Genomic DNA, 18302 nt, shown 5'->3' with positions numbered 1-18302 from the left:
AAGAACTCACTCCAGACACCTGTCCTCCCTGCCCTAGTATCCTTTGCATCCAAGTTCTGTCTAGTCTACAAGAAGAACAATTTTGACATCTAAATTGCAGCAACACCTGGGGGTAGGAATAGCAGCATATAGTCCACTGCCCCTCAGGAATTTTTAACATTTATAATGCAATTCAAAAAGTTTTGTGAAAACCCAATTTCTTTTCTGTCATACAACACTGATACAAATGCCCCACAGCCGGCTCCTCTTCCCCCTCCCCACAACGGATAAACCAGGTAACTGGCTAGGTACTGCATACTATAAGTATGCTTTTAACACTTCCCTTACCTGCACAGACTTACAGTAGCATCAGTAATGGTCTCAGACTGATCAAAAGCCAGCACCTTTCCACCTGGTAATAGCATTTTCCCCTTGGCCTTGCAGATATTATGCAATACACAGCATGCAGTAACAGGAATATCTTTTTTTGCTGAGACCAAGCATGGTCATGAGACACATGCACCTGCTCTTCAATTTTCCAAAACACACTCCACACCCATCTTGCACCTGCTCAGGCAATACTTAAATCTTTCTTCTGTCCAGATACCCACTGAATGACTTCATAAGCCAGGAAGCCAATGAGAGGTTCAGTACCAGAGAATCACAGTCGGTATTGCAATCTCACTATGGCATCAGTAGGCTGCTCTGGGGAAAGTGTCCCTGCTTTCAGCTTGTCCTATAAAGGCCTATATTCCTACAGAAAAGAGCAGCCTTCTCTGACCAGACAGCTTTCCATGTCAGTAAGTTACCCATGGTGAGACAGTGATTGTATATTCATGGAGAAGTACTTCTTCAATTTATGTATTGAGAAGCAATTGGGTGTGTGAAAAGTTGGGGGAGAAGACCGACAACTGGGAGGAAATTGGGATATGTATCCCATATATCACCTTACCAGCTCTTTTCATTGAATCAATCTATTTCCTGCAGGTTGCACAGTATGACAATCCTGTGCAGCAGGAAACATACCTACATCAGTGACACACACCCCTTGCAGATTTTCCAACACCAGACTGATTGTCCATAGCCTGACAGCAATTGCCACCCACTTCTCTACTGGCAGAACAGCTCTTATCTTGGTATCTGGAAACTGCAGGGCTGGGGTGAGCTTGGCACAGAACTCCAGAACATGGCCTTGTGCATCCAAAAAGTTCTGGAACCACTGCTGGTCATTCCAGATATGGATTATGATCTAATCCCACTACCTCTCTCCTCATTGTACAGGACCAAAGCCACCACTCCACTGTGCGCTCTCAGTCTGAATACCTGCAGCAGCTAGTCAGCTTCATTCACAGTCTATTCATTCATTCATCCTCAGTATCCCTGCTATATGTCCAGCTACTGTGGTTCCACAAATAGAAGAGAATTACTGGCTCAGTCCCACGATTTGTGCTGAATCTATGTTTTTAGCAGCAAGATGGAAAAAAGTGTGGGGGGGGGGAGTACATTATTGGACGGAACAGACCTCAAAGTCTCACAGTTCCCTGAAAGTGATGGTAGCCCACAGTAGACAGCAGCACAATACACTGCAAAAATTTCCCACAAGATAAAGTGCCAGAAGGCAGTGCAGAGATACGAGGATGTCCATACAAAAAGTCTTTAGGTGATACAATCAGCTGCTGTGAGGACACTGCAGTGGCAAAAGCAGACAGATATGAACACACTCTGCCAAAATAGCTGTCTGTAGCAGTATGCCAGCAAAAAACTTTCTAGTCAAAACATTTGTTCTCCAAGATCCTTCTGCCTCTTGCAGGAACATCTATACTGCTGTTTTTAGCCCCACAGCCCAAGACCCATCAGCCTGAGTCAACTGATCTGGGCTCAGAGACTCTGTACAGTGGATTTTTCTGTGTGGTGTAGACAAACAAAATTTCCAACTGATTGGGGGTGCCCTGGCAATAAAGCACAGTTCAGGAATTTGCAGGGAGCTCCCTGCAGTTTTCTGGAGCATCTTTAGAGGCCACAGCAGCCTTCCTCTCAACCATCTACCACCACATAGGTTTTTTTTTTTCAGTTTTCCTATGGGGGGGGGTGTTAAAAGGTAGAAGCCATAGGGAAGTTCCTCAAAGGCAAACAAGAAAACCTTATTCCAATGAATTGTGTCTAACAGATTACATGAAGCACTCTTCTGCACATTTCAACAGCCTTAAACTGCAGAATGTTCATTTTATTCTTTAATGTAAGAGGAAGACAGTTTTTCACATATAGCTAGAGCCTTCATATAAAGAAGTGTACATCTGCAGGAATATTTTACATATGTATGTGTCAAAGTCAATACAGGATTGTACCAAGATCGTTTTGTTTTTCAATTACTATATAATCCTTTCTTACAGAATCAATACAATAGCTTTCAAAGATATTTTATCACTATTATTTTCCACAATCTTATTCTATTACCTTGACAAGATTTCTACTTCTGTCAGAATTTTTAATGAGTTCTGTATAATGAATCACGAATACAATCCTCCAGAAAATCTTTTAACAAAAGGGGTTAAGAGTACAAAGTTTTCTAAAGTCAAATTTCTACCTTGTTCTCATATTTATACTACAGATCTAGGGTGGGATTTTCAAAGGAATCTCAATCTAGATTTTAACTAATTTCAATATTTTCACAATCTCAAAATTTAAGGAGACGAAGGCAAACATTTTAATCTGAAAAGATATTTATTTTGAGAACTTAAACTTGCACATTTTACAAAAATTGACAAATTCAGCAAAAATCTATAAAAAAGTTTTTCCCTAACATATTAACATTATAATTTTAAAAAAGGGTAGAAGTTAAGGCATTTGTTCCAGTCTGTGTGCTGTAAAGTGTAATTACAAAGTCCCTGATGAGGTATTAAACTGCTAACTTTGGTACTGTTAGGAAAAGACATTCCGTTCACAAAATTAAGGTTTCCTGGTTTCATGTACAATCATAAGATGTTTAATTAAAAATCTTCAACAACTTCTTCATTTCCAGGTAGAAATGCAGTGAAAAAGTAAATGCACGTTACGATAATACATCTAGCATCAGGAAAAAACCTTAAAATTTGCAACTCCATACTAATGACATACAGCTACAGTGTTACTTTTACCCAAAAGAAATCCGGCTGGCAATTTAAACATTACAGTGCTTGAAAACAAAATTGGCAATTCAGACCCCTGTCTTTCCCATAAAGGACCAAAGGCACTTAAAAATGGCTTTAGTATGTTCTACTATGGCATTCTGGATAGAAAATAGCACCTGGTTGAACAAATAGTTCCCTAAGAGACAAGTCCAACTGAGGTAGTAGTTCTTATTGCCCCAACTACTTGGCTAATGCATGAAGGCTTTGTGTACAAAACTGGTGGGGAATGGCTTTTAATAAAATTTGATACAAGCACAAGGGGGGAAAAAAAAAAAAAGGTTACCAAAAAACAACCTAGGTCACAGGTCATAAGCCAGGAACCATCTTGTACAACTGGAGCATCAAAATTCTGCCAGGGAGATACCCAGATCTACTTTTATGGCCAAATCCATAGACTTCATAAAGATTGTTCTAAGCAAATAAGCCATTTTCTGAATAAAAAATAAACGGAACATTGAGACATGATCATGCAGCCTTACCAGAAGCAGTCTGTAAATCCATTTAAAAAAAACTGTGCTGATGAACGGCAGGTTTCGGGGAAAAATAGGAATGCAAAATCCAACATTAAACAAAAACAAAATACCCACAAACATACAAAAGAAGATTTCGCAAAGTTTATAGATTTTGTAACAAGGAAGACTTAAAACTTTTTTGGGGAAGGGAAACTATTTCTTTAAATTAAGCCCACTGAAAACCCATTAACAAGTTTAAACAAAAGGAAGTTAGAAGTGCTTTACAGAATCATCGTCCATTGCCATAACCAGGGAAGAGCTGAGTTAGAAGGGCCTGCAGCGTTTCATTCACCTGCATAGTATAGTTTTTGCCAAGATCATAGCGACAAGCTGGGCAACTATACACGTCTGCTCTGAAGGATCGATCCAAACAATCCTGGGAGAGAAAGAAACAGAAAAGGACATTCAGAGATTTAAGTTGCAGAGCTTTGCTCGTTTTACACAGCCCCTATTGGGCAGAGGGGAAGGTATGTGCAAAGTCCATTCACTTGACAAAAACCCAGTGGAAGTATTTGCATGTTTTCTTCCGTGAAGCAATTTGGTCAGACACGAGGTTTAAATATATGATATGGATTGTTTCAATATATAATTACACTATTAAAGAGCAAGAACTCCATAGTTGCTAAGAACAGCCAATGTCTCTGCAGGAAATAATTCACAACAATTCTCACAATCATATTTACAAGTTAAAGTGGGGGGTGACGAGGTGGGTGAGGCAGTATCTTGTCCTGCTCATATCCTGGTACCAACAACCCTGCAAACAACAGTTAAGTGGGCTAGCAGGCTTACTCAACCAACAGTGATTAATCTTTTGCTGTCTCTTACTCAGATGCTGGCAGGACAGAACAATGGATAATTCATTACAGGCACTTGTGTCACAGAACATTCAAGTCACCATTATTCACGTGACCGTAACCAAGATAGAAAGACACCTTGATGAGAAGAACTATTACATAATTGTCAAGGCATAATACAATTCTTAAAGGCTGTAGAGAAGTTTTATTCTGAGTATGGAAATTCACCGCTTTCTTAATGGGCAACAGATATCCTGGCTACTCACCTTACACACATTATGCTGGCACACTGTTGTGACTGGCCGAAATACCACCTCCTGACAGCAAATACACAGGAAGGTTTCTTCCACTTTATTCAGGAATTTCTAGGAAAGAAAATACGGAGTCATTCCATTGCTACTGCTCTCTAAACATGCAGCACAATCCAAATTACTGAAGACGCCATTCATAAAACTGCGAAGTGCTAGAGATTTTCTTAAATTGAAGATGAAAGCAGAATCTGTAGAATTCCAAGAAAGGAACCTAAATTACAACAGATTTCTGCAATCAGAATATTTAGTATTCAATTTGAGTCATGCTATGGACTTCAAGGTAGCAAAACAGCAGTTGACATAATTGAACAGAATTGGTTTCTGCAAGTTATTCTTTTCTGAAGAGCTTAGAACAACTGAGGAAGCCAGAAACAGGATTCAATGCACAGCAGTCCTGGCTGCAGCATTCTGAAAGAAGATAGCCATCCCTTCACCCTTGCTGATGCAAAGGAATGTTTCCCATGGAATTCAACAAGGCTATTCCCCCGTAAGTACTGAGGCCAAGAGGCACATATCTGAAGACAAACAGGTAGCTATTGCTACTACGGTTCTGGGCTGAGGAGTATCTGACATACCGGTCCATCCTTGAGAGCTTCTAGTACTTCATTCCATAGTTTTTCATTGGATTCATCATCTTTAATAAGAGCCTTTTGCTGGGATGTCAGCTTGTATGGCTCAACTTTAGTCTTTTTTGGAGTCCCTCTAGGAGAGGCAGGGAGCTTTATCTCATCACCTAAAAAAAGCACGTGTACCTTTTTAGAGACAAAATATTCAGCTTGCTAAAGCACTAAAAGAGCTACAGAAAGAGTTTGTCACCTTCACTTGCCTATTATACCAACCTGCTGATTTCCTTTTCCTCTTTCCCTTCCCTGGTGTTTCACACTCTTCATCACCTCTCTTATTTTCTTTCTCCTTATCTTTGTTTGCAACAGCTTCCAAATACCCCTCAGGATACTTTTTTTTTTTTTTGGGGGGGGGGGGGGGAGAGAAAGAGGAGGAGAAAAAGATAAAATATCAGATGCAAACATACCACTCATCGGTAGGACCTCTCAGATTAGGTTAAATCAAAATGATCTAAAGCCAGTTTAGAAAAAGATATTCCAGTTCTCAACCTCCTGCCCCTCCTCCTTTGGAAAACAAGTCAGGCTCAGGCTACAGAAAATGAGAAACGTCAAGCTTTCTGGCTTCCTAGTCCATAACTTTACAGACAAATGGTAGGGAAAAGTCTATGTAAACAAATGGAGCAACAAAATATCACGCTACAATTATGCCATTTAAGAACTTCAAGTTTAGTGATGGTATTTATCAGTAGATATTAAACACACTGCAAGGATTTCAGGCAGAAGCTTCTCCTAGAAAACCCAAGACAAAGAATAAAATTGCCCATCATTTGCTTGTAACCTGGGATTCTGTGAACCAGTCTCAAAAGAGATCCATTAAGTAGCAGCTTCCTGGCTCCAAGAGTTCAAATTTTCCTACTGATAAATACATTGCTGACAAGTGACACTGGGAACCGCTGCTAGCAAATAAAAATTAAAAAAAAAAATTTTTTTTGCAGTTCTACTCCAAAAAGGTGACACAAATTTGTACTGTGAGATTCCATGTTTATTATACCTCAATGAGCCCAGATCAAGTTTGCTTCACTAATAAAGGGAATTTTACTAACTACCTGTTCAACAAGCTCAAACTGGTCTCTGGAAGTTAAGATTTACTCCTAATTTGTACATCACCACCTGTAAGATTTCATGGGCTAAATTTTGCCTAAACAATCCTATTTGCACCCGAACAACAACAGCAGAATTTGGCCCTGCTATTAGAAATTAACCATTCTGTTGCCGACGTGCTAGCCAGAAGAGAATCTCAATTCAACCTACCTTGTACTGTGCCGGTTTTGCAGCAACAGGAGTAAAAATTTAGTGTAGTAAGGTGAACAGACAGAACTCAGATCACACTTGTGATTAAGAAGTTGCCAATTTCCACTGACCATAATCACTCACCCTATGACCAGCTCTAAGGGCAACAGGAAAGGGTGACACCTTTGAGAGTTATGAGGACAAAGTCTTCAGATACATTTGCTAGCAGAGTACAAGCAGCAAAAAACTCTATATTCCAAAGAACACCAGTTTGGGACAGAAGAGTTCCAGTAGGACTAAGTACATTTTGCCTGTATTTTGGAGTAAACAGTGAATATATTCCACTAAACCAAATTTAGTTTTCAGATATGCTAATAGACTGGTAACAAACAATTCACAGTAATAAAGGTGCAGGTCCTCAGTCAAGAAAGTACTATTCTAATTCTTAAGTTCCTTCTTCAAAGAGACAAAGCAGAGAGTCCTAAACATCTGCCAAGGTAAAAGGACAATATAACAATCCTTCCACTCCTAGTTCTTTCAGCAGGAACAGTTAGTTACTCAATAAGAATCATGTACCTGCATTGTTAGGCCAAGCTTTTTCATCCTGTCCTTCCCTTCCTTGGTCCAGGGGGCAGGCTCCTCATCATCCCTCCTAAGTAGGTAACGCCACACTAAAAAGCCAGATTTCCCCGTCTCAGGCCAATATTTCACAACCTAAAAAGGAAGGACATAAGCCCCTTAGAAGCTACAGAAACATTTCTGCCATAACCAAACATCAGTCATCATCCTCTCCCAATTCATTCCAAGGTGGGAATGCCTGCTTACCTTGTATATTCCATCATATCTGTTTCCCTCTCGGGGAGCATATTTGCTGTGTTTGCCTCCCTTTACATTCCTCACCACTCTGACCGGCTTCCCAGCTCTCCAATCCTTGGCCTCTGCTCCATCCTTATCATTGATGGGGGCACTGCAGTTCAGAGCTAGAGCTCTGCAAGAATAACCCGATTTAATGTATTTACTAGGGAAGAACTATCCAGAAGCAGACATGAAACAACAAAAGCCTAGTAATAAGCCTACTAAAAAGGATATGAATACAAAGTACTGTAAGGTAGTACTAATGTTCAGTACCCCTCTGAGCAGCACATATATCAAAGCCAAAGCAGGAAACACAACATAGGGTTGTACAATGCAGAATAGAGATATACAGCCAAGATTCAACCAGTGCTAGTAGTTTCTCAATCACTGTTACCATGGAGTCTGACATGACCGGTTTTGCTCAGCCACTATCTCCTTTTCAGTAGTGGGGTGTACTTATTATCGCCAATCTGTGCTTTTACTCCTCCCTGCAGTAAGAAAGGTATTCAAACTCTGTTCTTCTAAAATTCCAGGTGACAGTATGGAATCTTGCCCACCCATTTTGTTTATTCCTTTGCCCAGACAAAAAGTGAGAAATATTAACTTTCAGGAAAGGCCAATCACCTGGGTATAAACATGATAATGATCCTCATCACCAAATTTGAATACACAGAGTATCAAATACATTGCCTGTCCTGCCTCTCAATTACCTTCCATTCACAAACACATCTTCTTGCCAACAAGAGTGCCTGATTATTTGAAAGAGTACTAACAAAAGGATTTAAAAGGTGTTTTTGGTTGTTTTAATGTAATTTAGCAGCTAAAAATAAGGTGGAGCAGAACAGTCCTATGTGACCAGCCATCTCCGCAGATCAGTAGCAAGTGCTGTACGGATCATGAATGTACCACAGGCTACAGTTTGAAAACTTGTGTTATAATTCATCCCTCTGTTCTTGGAGGTTGCAGCAAATATTAAATCTGGAGTCTAATCCCATTTCTAGTGTCCTACTGGGAATTTTCCCATTACACGTTGATGTATAACCATCATGCACAGCGAAGCCATAACTTTGAAGATCTCTTATTCTTGGTTTTCTGAGTTTCATGAGGCACAGCGTGAATGTTTCCAACCTGTTCATGTTGGTGAGTTTTTGATCACAAGATTGTTCTGCCGTACGTTTGTTTCCAGAAAGATCACGACCTCCACTCCCCGTGTAAGTGAAAGAATTTCCATGATCCTGAAATATACATCGATTGTTCAGTAATTCATACTCACAAAACAGCTGAAACAAAATAAATACAGATCTAGTGCAATAGTACAGATTAATACACTGAACTAGTGGAGAGAACAGGGGATTCAGATTCCTAATCCCAGCTCTGCCAGAGTCAGTTGTCCTGTAGGTCTTTGTGCTGGGGTAGCCACTACAAAAGGAGCCACAGGACAGGAACAAGGTGACTACTGGTGTACAGCACCAGAACAAGGGACTTGTAAAGGCGTTGGCACTCCCTATGCACCTACTTGTGATCAGCTCTAGCACTGCAGGGGAGCCTGAACCTTACTTTTCCAAATGGGCATCAATAAATTCACTTTAGCAGATCTGGGGGAGGAAAAGCCAACACACAGTAACGAAACAGCAAAACCACTTTCTTGTAATTGCTCCTTTCCTGAAATATTTGGAAACATGTCATATAGTCCTCACCTCAGGACTCAGAGCTCCAAAAACTTAAAACTCTCGAACAAAGTCAAGTTTGGTCAGGCTAGTCTCCTGCTGCCAGAGAGAACCCACTTCCTACTTCACAGCTTCTGCCCCCCTCTCTTTTACCCAGCTTCCTGTTCCTATTTAAAATAGCCCAGGACAGGGCCAACAGCACAAGTTACAAGGGCTCCCCACTAGCCTGCATCAGGAAATCAAACCAGCCCTTGCAGCCCTGGAATTAGGGGGGATACAATTTGCCTCCCCTTGGTCCTTGCAATAGTAGACATAAATCTGCCAAAGTGTGACCCTGTGGCTAGTAAACTTAAGCCTTAGGCCACTGGGCAGTCTAGTTATATCTTATGTTTTCAAATTGCTATTTCATGGATTGTGGAGGCACCCATTGGGGGAAATAAGGCTGGGAAGAGGTGGAAGAATGAGACGTATCCTTGGGCAAAGTCAGTGCCAGTCAAACCTATCCACCCCACAAAGCCAACAGGCAAATACTTAACAGTATTGGTTCAATTGTACTTCCTAACTCTGTGTTGAATACTGTTGACACAGGGAGATATGGCAAGAAGGAAACAGGAGGTCCTCTGTGCACTTTTTAGAGTGGGAAATGGGTCTCCTAGGAAGAGGACAGTGTTTCCTGGAGAGGGGATAGGCTGCACAAGTGTCATATAAGCTTAGTTAATTTGTCCGACTCTCATTCCAAGCAAGAATATCCTATTATTCAGGGTTATGTTTTTTCTTTGCCTGGTTCTCCCTGTCCGAACTGGTGTTAAGTTCTTCAGATGAAAGATGAGATGTAGAATGAAGAGTATCAGATGAACCCAAGTGTTTGTTTTAAATACAAATTTGTAATTCAGTACTCTGATCTTCTCTACAAAAGATCCCAGAGAGTAAACAGTTCCAAGATTCACTTACTATATCGTCTTCATAACCTCCTGCCAGGACCAGGGAGTAAGCACCATCATTGCTCCTGCCATGTATACCTGCTACATGGGGCCTGTGAACACCAGATTCACTCACCTAGAAGAGATCAGTAGAAAGTTTACTGGACAGCTGTTCCAACAGGCCACAAATAGCTGCAATTATTTAGCACCAACATGAATCAATGCATGTGCACAACTGAGTTGCTGATGGCCCACACAACTTTTCTTTTTTTGTTTTCCTTATCCTTTTCAGATATTTGTTTGTATGTACAAAAATAGAATCTTTTCATGTGTTCCTATTTACCTGTATCAAGAAATATCTAATATTACACATCTTCCAACAGATAAGAGTCCTGACTTGTTGCCCTGCACAATGTGCAGTCATTTACACCAGTGCAAAGTGAGTGTAAAATAATGTCAAATCAATACAGTCGCATTTTGCATCTGCTTTCCCCAAGGTGTAGAAAAACAATGAATTGGGCCCTATAACTTCAGGTTGAAGAGAGGAGGAACAAATGAAGTCTTAAGAGTAACCCATAAAGGGCAAATCTACTTTTTTCCCCCTCTAAAACAATAGCTTGACTATGTGAGGGTAACCATCAGAAATTCAGGTTTTATCTTAATGTTTGTGCTGGAAGACTGCCAGCTAAACAACTAGGAAGTATATGATGTTCCAGATATCAAGGAAGTGAAACTGTTGAGAGGGAAAGCAATTTTATTCCAACTGTTCATAACACAAAAGTTTGGGGGCGAGGGAGGAAGCATTCTGGTTAATTCAGTTCACACTCCTCACTCCCTTCAATTATGGGGTGAAAGAGCCCCCCTTTTTCACATATCTAGGGCCTCAAAGGAAGTTTCCAGCAAGACTGTAGAAGATTGTTTTTTCTGTCTGCTTGTGTTTGTATTTTTAAAATGTTTCATGTCTTTTTTACATCAAAAGTGTAAGACAAAACAATTCCCCACACTTCACACTCGCAACAGACAAAGCCAGTCTTTTCCTCTCTGCACGCTGAAGTCCTGTGGCAAGTGTGCCAACTTAGCTTCCGATTCAAATTCCTTGGGCAAGGAGTTACATCATTCCCATTTTCCACTCTGGAAGTTCACTCCAGCACTGTTATTTCATACCTGGACTCTGAATTTCCACATGGTGCCAACTGGAACCCCAGGAATTGGTCCATAGTGGTTAGAGGGGACAATGGTACATTCCCTCGTGCGACCCACACATGCCATACCCTGTTTCAATGAGAAAGCCATATCTAAGAACTGCCATCGATCATCATGCTTTACATATTAATATACAAGACAAAACAAGCTTTACACCAACCTTGCCCCAGTCTCTCTGAGAGGATGAATTAGCAGATGCCATCTTTGCCTTCTTTTTACTTTCTTTTAACTTCTCTCCTGCTAAAACCACTTCACTTGCATCATTCCGACATTCAGGGCAATACCTAAAATTGCCAGCCAATAAAAATTAGCTTGTGGTAGCCCCTCAAGTTAAAAATGGTGTTTTTCTCAGAGTGTATTGGTGGGTTATAAAGTAGAAACTTGGGAAGTTTATCTGAAGTTGCGTACACCCCTTACTGACAGCCTCTCAACAAGAGAATTAAAATTGTACTAACTACAGCTGTTCAGACAGGGTTCTTGCACAGCTTTCCTGGCCACCATAGACAGGGCTGTTTCTGAGAAATATTATAAAGCCAATTTACGGAATGTTGGAACAGAGCATGTGGAAGAGAAAAGAATGTTAACATATAGCATGTTTTAGCAGACATGGGTCTCAAAAAAAAAGGCCTGTTCATGATGGGTAAGGTAAGACATACACAAAGTCTGCAATAGCTGTTCAACTAGCTGGCATCATTCTGACTCCACTATGGATAGGATCTGCAAGTGACTGCAACCTGTACTAAAACAAATTGCATCATTCACATTCTGCCAAAGGGCTACATTTTTTTCTATCAATGAAGACTACAAGTCAGATTAGCAACTGTAAAGATCACATTGACAAGAGAGCATTTATCAGATAAGATATCTGTATGTCCTAGTTTTAAAAGTACATAAGCCATCATCACCTCCACAACAATGCAGCATTGAGAGAAGAGTGCCTACTGCTCCGCCCAGCCACCCCCCCCCTCCAATCTAGTTATTTTGCTTGCCCAAGTTGAGATGCCTTAAAAGGGACTTGAGTCCCAGAGTACTGAAGACCCCTTTAAGGAGTCAACTGAAGCAATCCCCGCCCCCACCCCCCCAAATCACTAATCACTCTAGAAAATTTAGTCCAAGGAGACCAGGAGAAAGTTTTAACTTGTGAAATGTATGTGCTGCATATTTTCGAACTGGATTGGTGAGTGTTAACAGCAGCAAAGTGGCTGCTTATTTTGCTTTCCACAAAATCAGCACTGTTCATAGAACTACCATTCAAGAAACTTACCTATAAGAAGAGTAATAATCTGGCTGAAGAAACCCCATGCTTATGATGCTATAAACTTCGCTTTGTTACTAAATGTATTTTAGATTTTTAACTGAATCACAGACCTGGTTTTCATACGTTTCTGTAAGAAGCCCAGCATATTTTTAGTACTATAAACTAACATTTGTGTTTCATCAAATGATCCAAAGCTCAGAACAGTCTTAGGGCTCGTCTACGCTTACTAGGGGGATCAACGAGCAGTGATCGATGCAGCTGCAGTCGATTTAGTGGATCTAGTGAAAACCCACTAAATCAACTGCAGATTGCTCTCCAGTCGACTCCTGTACTCCACCAGATCGATAGAAGAGACGGGGGAGTCAATGGGAGAGCAACTCCAGTTGACACTGCATAGCGTGGACCCCATGGTAAGTAGATCTAAGCTACGTCAATTTGAGTTATGCTATTAATGTAACTCAAATTGCGTAGCTTAGATAGAATTTCCCCTGTAGTGTAGACAAGGCCTCATTCACAAAGATCCATCCGAATTTAGATAAGGCATAGCTTAATAGGGCTAGTAAAGTCTTACATAGTTATATCCTAATACTTCTAGAAGGCATAGCCTCCATCAAAACTATTTTTTACATTTCGGCCTTGACTATACACAAAAAAGGCCTGTCTACAGCACAGCTGCTATAGCAGCACAGCTATGACACCGCAAGCGTGACATTGTAGCACCATAGCGTAAACCAGTGGTTCTTAACATGTGGCACAATCAGCATACAGCCGCGGTCCATGAGACATCCTCAGGGCCACATGGCTAGAATATATAGTGTATGGATGTGGCCCACATGACAGAGCTGTATATGCAGCCCACACTGGTAAAGAGGTTGAGAACCACTGGTGTAAACGCTTTCTAGATTGACAAAGGCTTTTCCATCAATGTAGTTAATCACTCTCTCCAACAGGCGGTGCTAGGTCAACAGAAAAATTCTGTAGACCTAGCCACATCTACACTGGGTGTTTGGGCGACATTAGAGCACAGACAGGCCAAAGTTACAAAAATGTCTGACAGTGTGTTAATAAATATGAGCAAAATCTCTTGAAATCAATTAAAAAAACAAACAAACAAACAAACAAACCAATCTAAACCTGAATTATAGTTAAGGAAAGGAATTGACTTGAACTAAAATTAAATAGCTATAATTCAGCTTTAAATTGATTTTATCATCATTCATGGGGTCTTGCTCTGGTATAACAAAATTGGTTAAAACACACACCTTCAGAGATGTGTATGTGTGTACACAAGGCCTTACACTTTTCACTACCTAAAGTCTACATACATACAAGTTACAATACTGAGCAGGCACTTTCATGACTTACCAGTCCTCATCATCTGGTATGTTACTAAGGGGAGGGTTGAGGCAGTAGATGTGGAAAGCCATGTCACACTCATCACACATTAGCTGTTTATCTGGATCCTGTTTACCTCCACACACATGACAGGCACACATCCTGCAGGTCTTGTTTGGGTTATCTTTACAATGTTTACACACTGGCCCACTCTGCCCTATGAACACACAGAAACAACAATTACTGCTGCTTCAGATTTCAGAAAATACTAGTTACACTAAAATGGACAAAAAGCCTCGAATCACAAACATATTAAAAAGTTTAATTTTCTTGGGTATCCAATACCATCATCATAACAATAGGATGTAGTGTAAAGTTTAAGGACAATGAAAAAAAAACATCTCACTTTTTAAGGGGCTGGTGCTAGCTGGACTAACACTGCCAGGTTCTTCAATTTTGTAAATTTCATCCACAAAGATAATTCTGCAGTCATTCAAGGAATCACCAGCATCCCTAAGGGTAGAAATTCATAAGTCAACAAAATCAGCCTTTAAAAAAAAACAAACCAACCTCACTGCTGCACAGGTATACTACGTAATGCAGACTGGGAGGCAGGTGCAGTATATCCTGGATCACAAGTAATTTCAATTAAGCATTCTGGATCATGTACAAGATGATCAATTAACAGATTTATAATAGTCAATGAGGCAACAGCCCTGTAGCTATGTTGCTATCGTGCCCATAGTATAGATGTGGCCTTAGTCTGCAGCTGGACAGCAGCAACAGTACTAACCGCTGGTCTATACCCCATTTTTGGGCAGTTATACTGATTTAGAAACAGATATAGTTAAAGGTAACACAAAAACACCCTAGTATAGATGCAGCAAAATGTTCCGTGACACCTTACAGACGTATTGGAGCATGACCTTTCATGGGTCAATACCGACGTCGTATCCAATGAAGTCAGTATTCACCCACAAAAGCTCATGCTCCAGTACGTCTGTTAGTCTGTAAGATGCCATAGAACATTTTGCTGCTTTTACAGATCCAGACTAAGGGTATGGCTACACTTACACTTCAAAGCGCTCCCGCGGCAGCGCTCCCGCAGCAGCGCTTTGAAGTTTCGGGCTTGGCTACACTCACACTTTACAACACTGCAACTGGGGTGTGAAAAGACACCCCCCTGAGCGCTGCAAGATACAGCGCTGTAAAGCGTCAGTATAATCAGGGCAGCAGCGCTGGGAGCGCGGCTCCCAGCGCTGCACGCTACACCCGTAAGGGATGTGGTTTACATGCAGCGCTGGGAGAGCTCTCTCCCAGCGCTGCCGCTCTGACTACACTCACACTTCAAAGCGCTGCCGCGGCAGCGCTTTGAAATTCCAAATGTAGCCATACCCTTCGAGTGTGGTCCCAGCGCTGCACGTACTCCACCTCCTCATGGGGATTAGCTTGCAGCGCTGGGAGCCACGCTCCCAGCGCTGGGGCACTGTTTACACTGGTGCTTTACAGGGCTGTATCTTGCAGTGCTCGGGGGGGGGGGGGGGGTTTGCAGCACTGTAGACTGCCAGTGTAGCCAAGGCCTAACACTGCTCCCCCTCTGATACTTGAGTATAGATGCAGTTATTCCTGTACAAAAAGTGCTTTTTAGCCCTCGTCCAGACTAACCCGCGGCATCGGCGGGTTAAAATCGATTGCTCGGGGATCGATATATCGCGTCTAGTCTGGACGCGGTGTATCGATCCCCGAGCGCGCTTACATCGATTCCGGAACTCCATCAATCCGAACGGAGTTCCGGAATCGACGCGGAGAGCCGCGGACATCGATGGCGCCCCGTCCAGACTGGTGAGTATCTCGATTTTAGAAATTCGACTTCAGCTACGTTATTCCCGTAGCTGAAGTTGCGTATCTAAAATCGATTTTAATTCCTAGTCTGGACGTGGCCATAGTTATAGTGGTGCAAAACCTGTGTGAAAAAAAGTCTTTAAAATGTGTGTTAAGTTCCCCAAGTCTTTGCAACGGAGCATTAAATGGTGATTGGGTTCGGAGTTAGGTGCTAACGATGTTGTTTTGTTTCTTTAAAAGCATGCCAGTAATGCCTGTTCTTACAAAAATGACAGGAGCTTTAATCAATTCATTCCAAGGAGCTATTTCAGTCAAGTTAGGGCTATTATGTAAAACTAAAGCTTTGTTTACGCAGCTGGTCATTTCTTCCCAGGCTCTAGTGTCTGCTCCTCCACTACAGCATGTCCACCCTCCTCAATTGTCTTTTCCACACCCACCTGGAACATGCCTGCCTTATGCCACTGCTTCTCTGCCATTGGCCAACCAATGCCTCTTCAATCCAGTTCCACAGCAAATTCCTCCTCTATTAACAGCCTCTTTACTCTAGCTGCACTTTGACTACTCCACACCCACCAATTCCAGGCTGTTTCCAGCACCTCTAGCCTGGTCTCCCACCCATACTGTTCTTTGTTTTGAGGTAGCATCTAGGAGCTCTAGTCATGGACCAGGACTCCACCTAGATTCCAAATGGAGACCAAAAGACAGCCTCTGCCTGAAAGTTTACAATCCTTACTACCAACTTGAATTCCTTTTCACATTAAATAAATTCACCCATGAAGGGTTTAATATCCCTTAACACAGCAGACAAGATTGGCTGGAGGCAACACTACCTGAAGTAGATTTAGGGGCTGAGCTGAACTTTGCAGACTTTGAACCTACAGCACAGAAGAGTTTCTCAGCAAAAAACTATGCTTAAATTATTACGATAGCCTCAAAAGGTTGCAAACTTTTATTATGGAACCTGAACACTCCATGTGCCACCCCTCATCCCACTCTTTTTCAAGAACTCCCTACATTTCCTCCCAATCTCTTTTGTGCCAGGGTCTCAATGTGCCCCCCACCCCACCCTCCTCCCATACCAGGGTCCCCCATTCTGCTCCCACACCAGTAGCTCTGTGCCATTCCTATATCCCCCCCATGGCATGCGTTGTGTGTTTCCCATTCCCCTATACCAGGTCTAGAGTGTATCCCTATTGCTCCCACACCTTCCATTCCCCCTTACCAGGATCCTCCAAACTCCCATCACCCACTAGGGATTCTGTATGCCCCCCATAACACAAAGACCCATTGGTAATTCATTGTTCTGTGTCAGTAACTCATCAGGCCCGACATACTACACCTAACAGTATTAAGATATATATCCAACAGGTGTCATGTAACATCTCATTGGAAAAACTAATAACTCACTCATCATTAATATTAGAGTGATATATGTGTAGGTCATGTATAAAAGATATAATTCTAGCACATAATTGTATTCTTAAAGTGTGTTTGGCAAGGAATGCATAAGCACATTGTGCCTTAGTCAAGGGAACATGCATTTGCCTGATCATCAGGCAGAGACAAAGAAGATACATTAACACATAAGGTAAACAAACCTATCAAGCAGGAGAGAGCAGCTTAGTCTGGGCTTACTTTTCAAATAATACATTTTAAAGGTTGCCTGGACTATAAAAAAGGAGAGAAAACTACTTAGTGGTCCATCACTTAGGGACCAGAGCTCTTGAAATCACAAAACATTGGGTCTTCAACCAAGGCTGTTGAAGTCTCTAGGGACTGAATATAGGTGAGAAACCTGCTCAGCAAAGATTGTAACTTGCCAAAGTTGCATTTTCATCTTAGAAACATTTTTACTTATTTGTAACCCTTTCTGTCTTTACTCCTTATAGTTGGCATCACTTAAGCCTCTGACTTTTTGTTTAATAAGTGTTTTACTTTTACTCTAAACCAATTCAGTGCTGTGATTGAAATAAGTATTTGTCAAAAATTCATTTAATGAATTGCAGTATATTGCCTCTTTCACAGGTGGTTAAATGTTGTTCTTTTAATGTTACAGGAGAGGACTGGATGCTACAGAGGCAGACTGTTTTGAGGAAATTCAAGATGAAGCGGGTGTTGGGGTTACTTTTCAAAAAGTAACTGGATGGTGGACGCGAGGGTGTGACTTGCACGCTACTTGTTAGTGTCAGGGCTTTAAGCCACAGCAGCATTACCATTTAAGGCAACCAGAGTTACAGAGAAAGTCCTGACAATCCCTTAGTGGTCAGGGCTAAATCACAAAACAGCAACCCCCACCCCTATTCCAGCATGCTCCATTTTTCCCTCCCCATGGCAGGGCTCTGTATGAACTTTCATTACCCTCTTCCCTCACATGTAAGGGACTGCGTGAGCCCAACCTTTCCCCTTCCCCTATTCTCCCTTCCCATTCCAGAGACTGTGTGTGTACTTCCTCCTGCGCCATTATTCATTTTTCTGTCTTGGAGAAAAGTCAGTGTGTTAATATATTAAAACTATTGATATGATGAGCAAAGGTGAACAAGTTTATTATGCTGGAAGGTATTAATGGATACCATCAAGCAGTTCTTTGATCTGTAGACAATTGCAGA

General features: G+C 41.5%; 1 protein-coding gene across 1 annotated transcript in view; it reads right to left on the bottom strand.

Moving 5' to 3' along the window:
• Positions 1 to 2518: 2518 nt before the first annotated feature.
• UHRF1 (ubiquitin like with PHD and ring finger domains 1) overlaps positions 2519 to 18302 on the bottom strand; it is a 28469-nt gene continuing 12685 nt past the window's right edge. The window contains exons 6-17 of the mRNA XM_050934425.1: positions 14261 to 14367; positions 13885 to 14071; positions 11422 to 11545; positions 11223 to 11330; positions 10090 to 10194; positions 8600 to 8706; positions 7442 to 7604; positions 7193 to 7330; positions 5603 to 5717; positions 5339 to 5496; positions 4719 to 4817; positions 2519 to 4034 (exon numbers count right to left, since the gene is read on the bottom strand). Of these exons, the coding sequence (XP_050790382.1) occupies positions 3888 to 4034; positions 4719 to 4817; positions 5339 to 5496; positions 5603 to 5717; positions 7193 to 7330; positions 7442 to 7604; positions 8600 to 8706; positions 10090 to 10194; positions 11223 to 11330; positions 11422 to 11545; positions 13885 to 14071; positions 14261 to 14367 (1558 nt within the window). The 3' untranslated portion in view covers positions 2519 to 3887. The remainder of the gene's footprint in view (positions 4035 to 4718; positions 4818 to 5338; positions 5497 to 5602; positions 5718 to 7192; positions 7331 to 7441; positions 7605 to 8599; positions 8707 to 10089; positions 10195 to 11222; positions 11331 to 11421; positions 11546 to 13884; positions 14072 to 14260; positions 14368 to 18302) is intronic.

This window comes from Gopherus flavomarginatus, chromosome 24 (genome assembly GCF_025201925.1).
Source record: "Gopherus flavomarginatus isolate rGopFla2 chromosome 24, rGopFla2.mat.asm, whole genome shotgun sequence".
Classification (NCBI taxonomy): Eukaryota; Metazoa; Chordata; order Testudines; family Testudinidae; genus Gopherus; species Gopherus flavomarginatus.
This window is presented reverse-complemented; position numbering and strand designations above follow the sequence as displayed.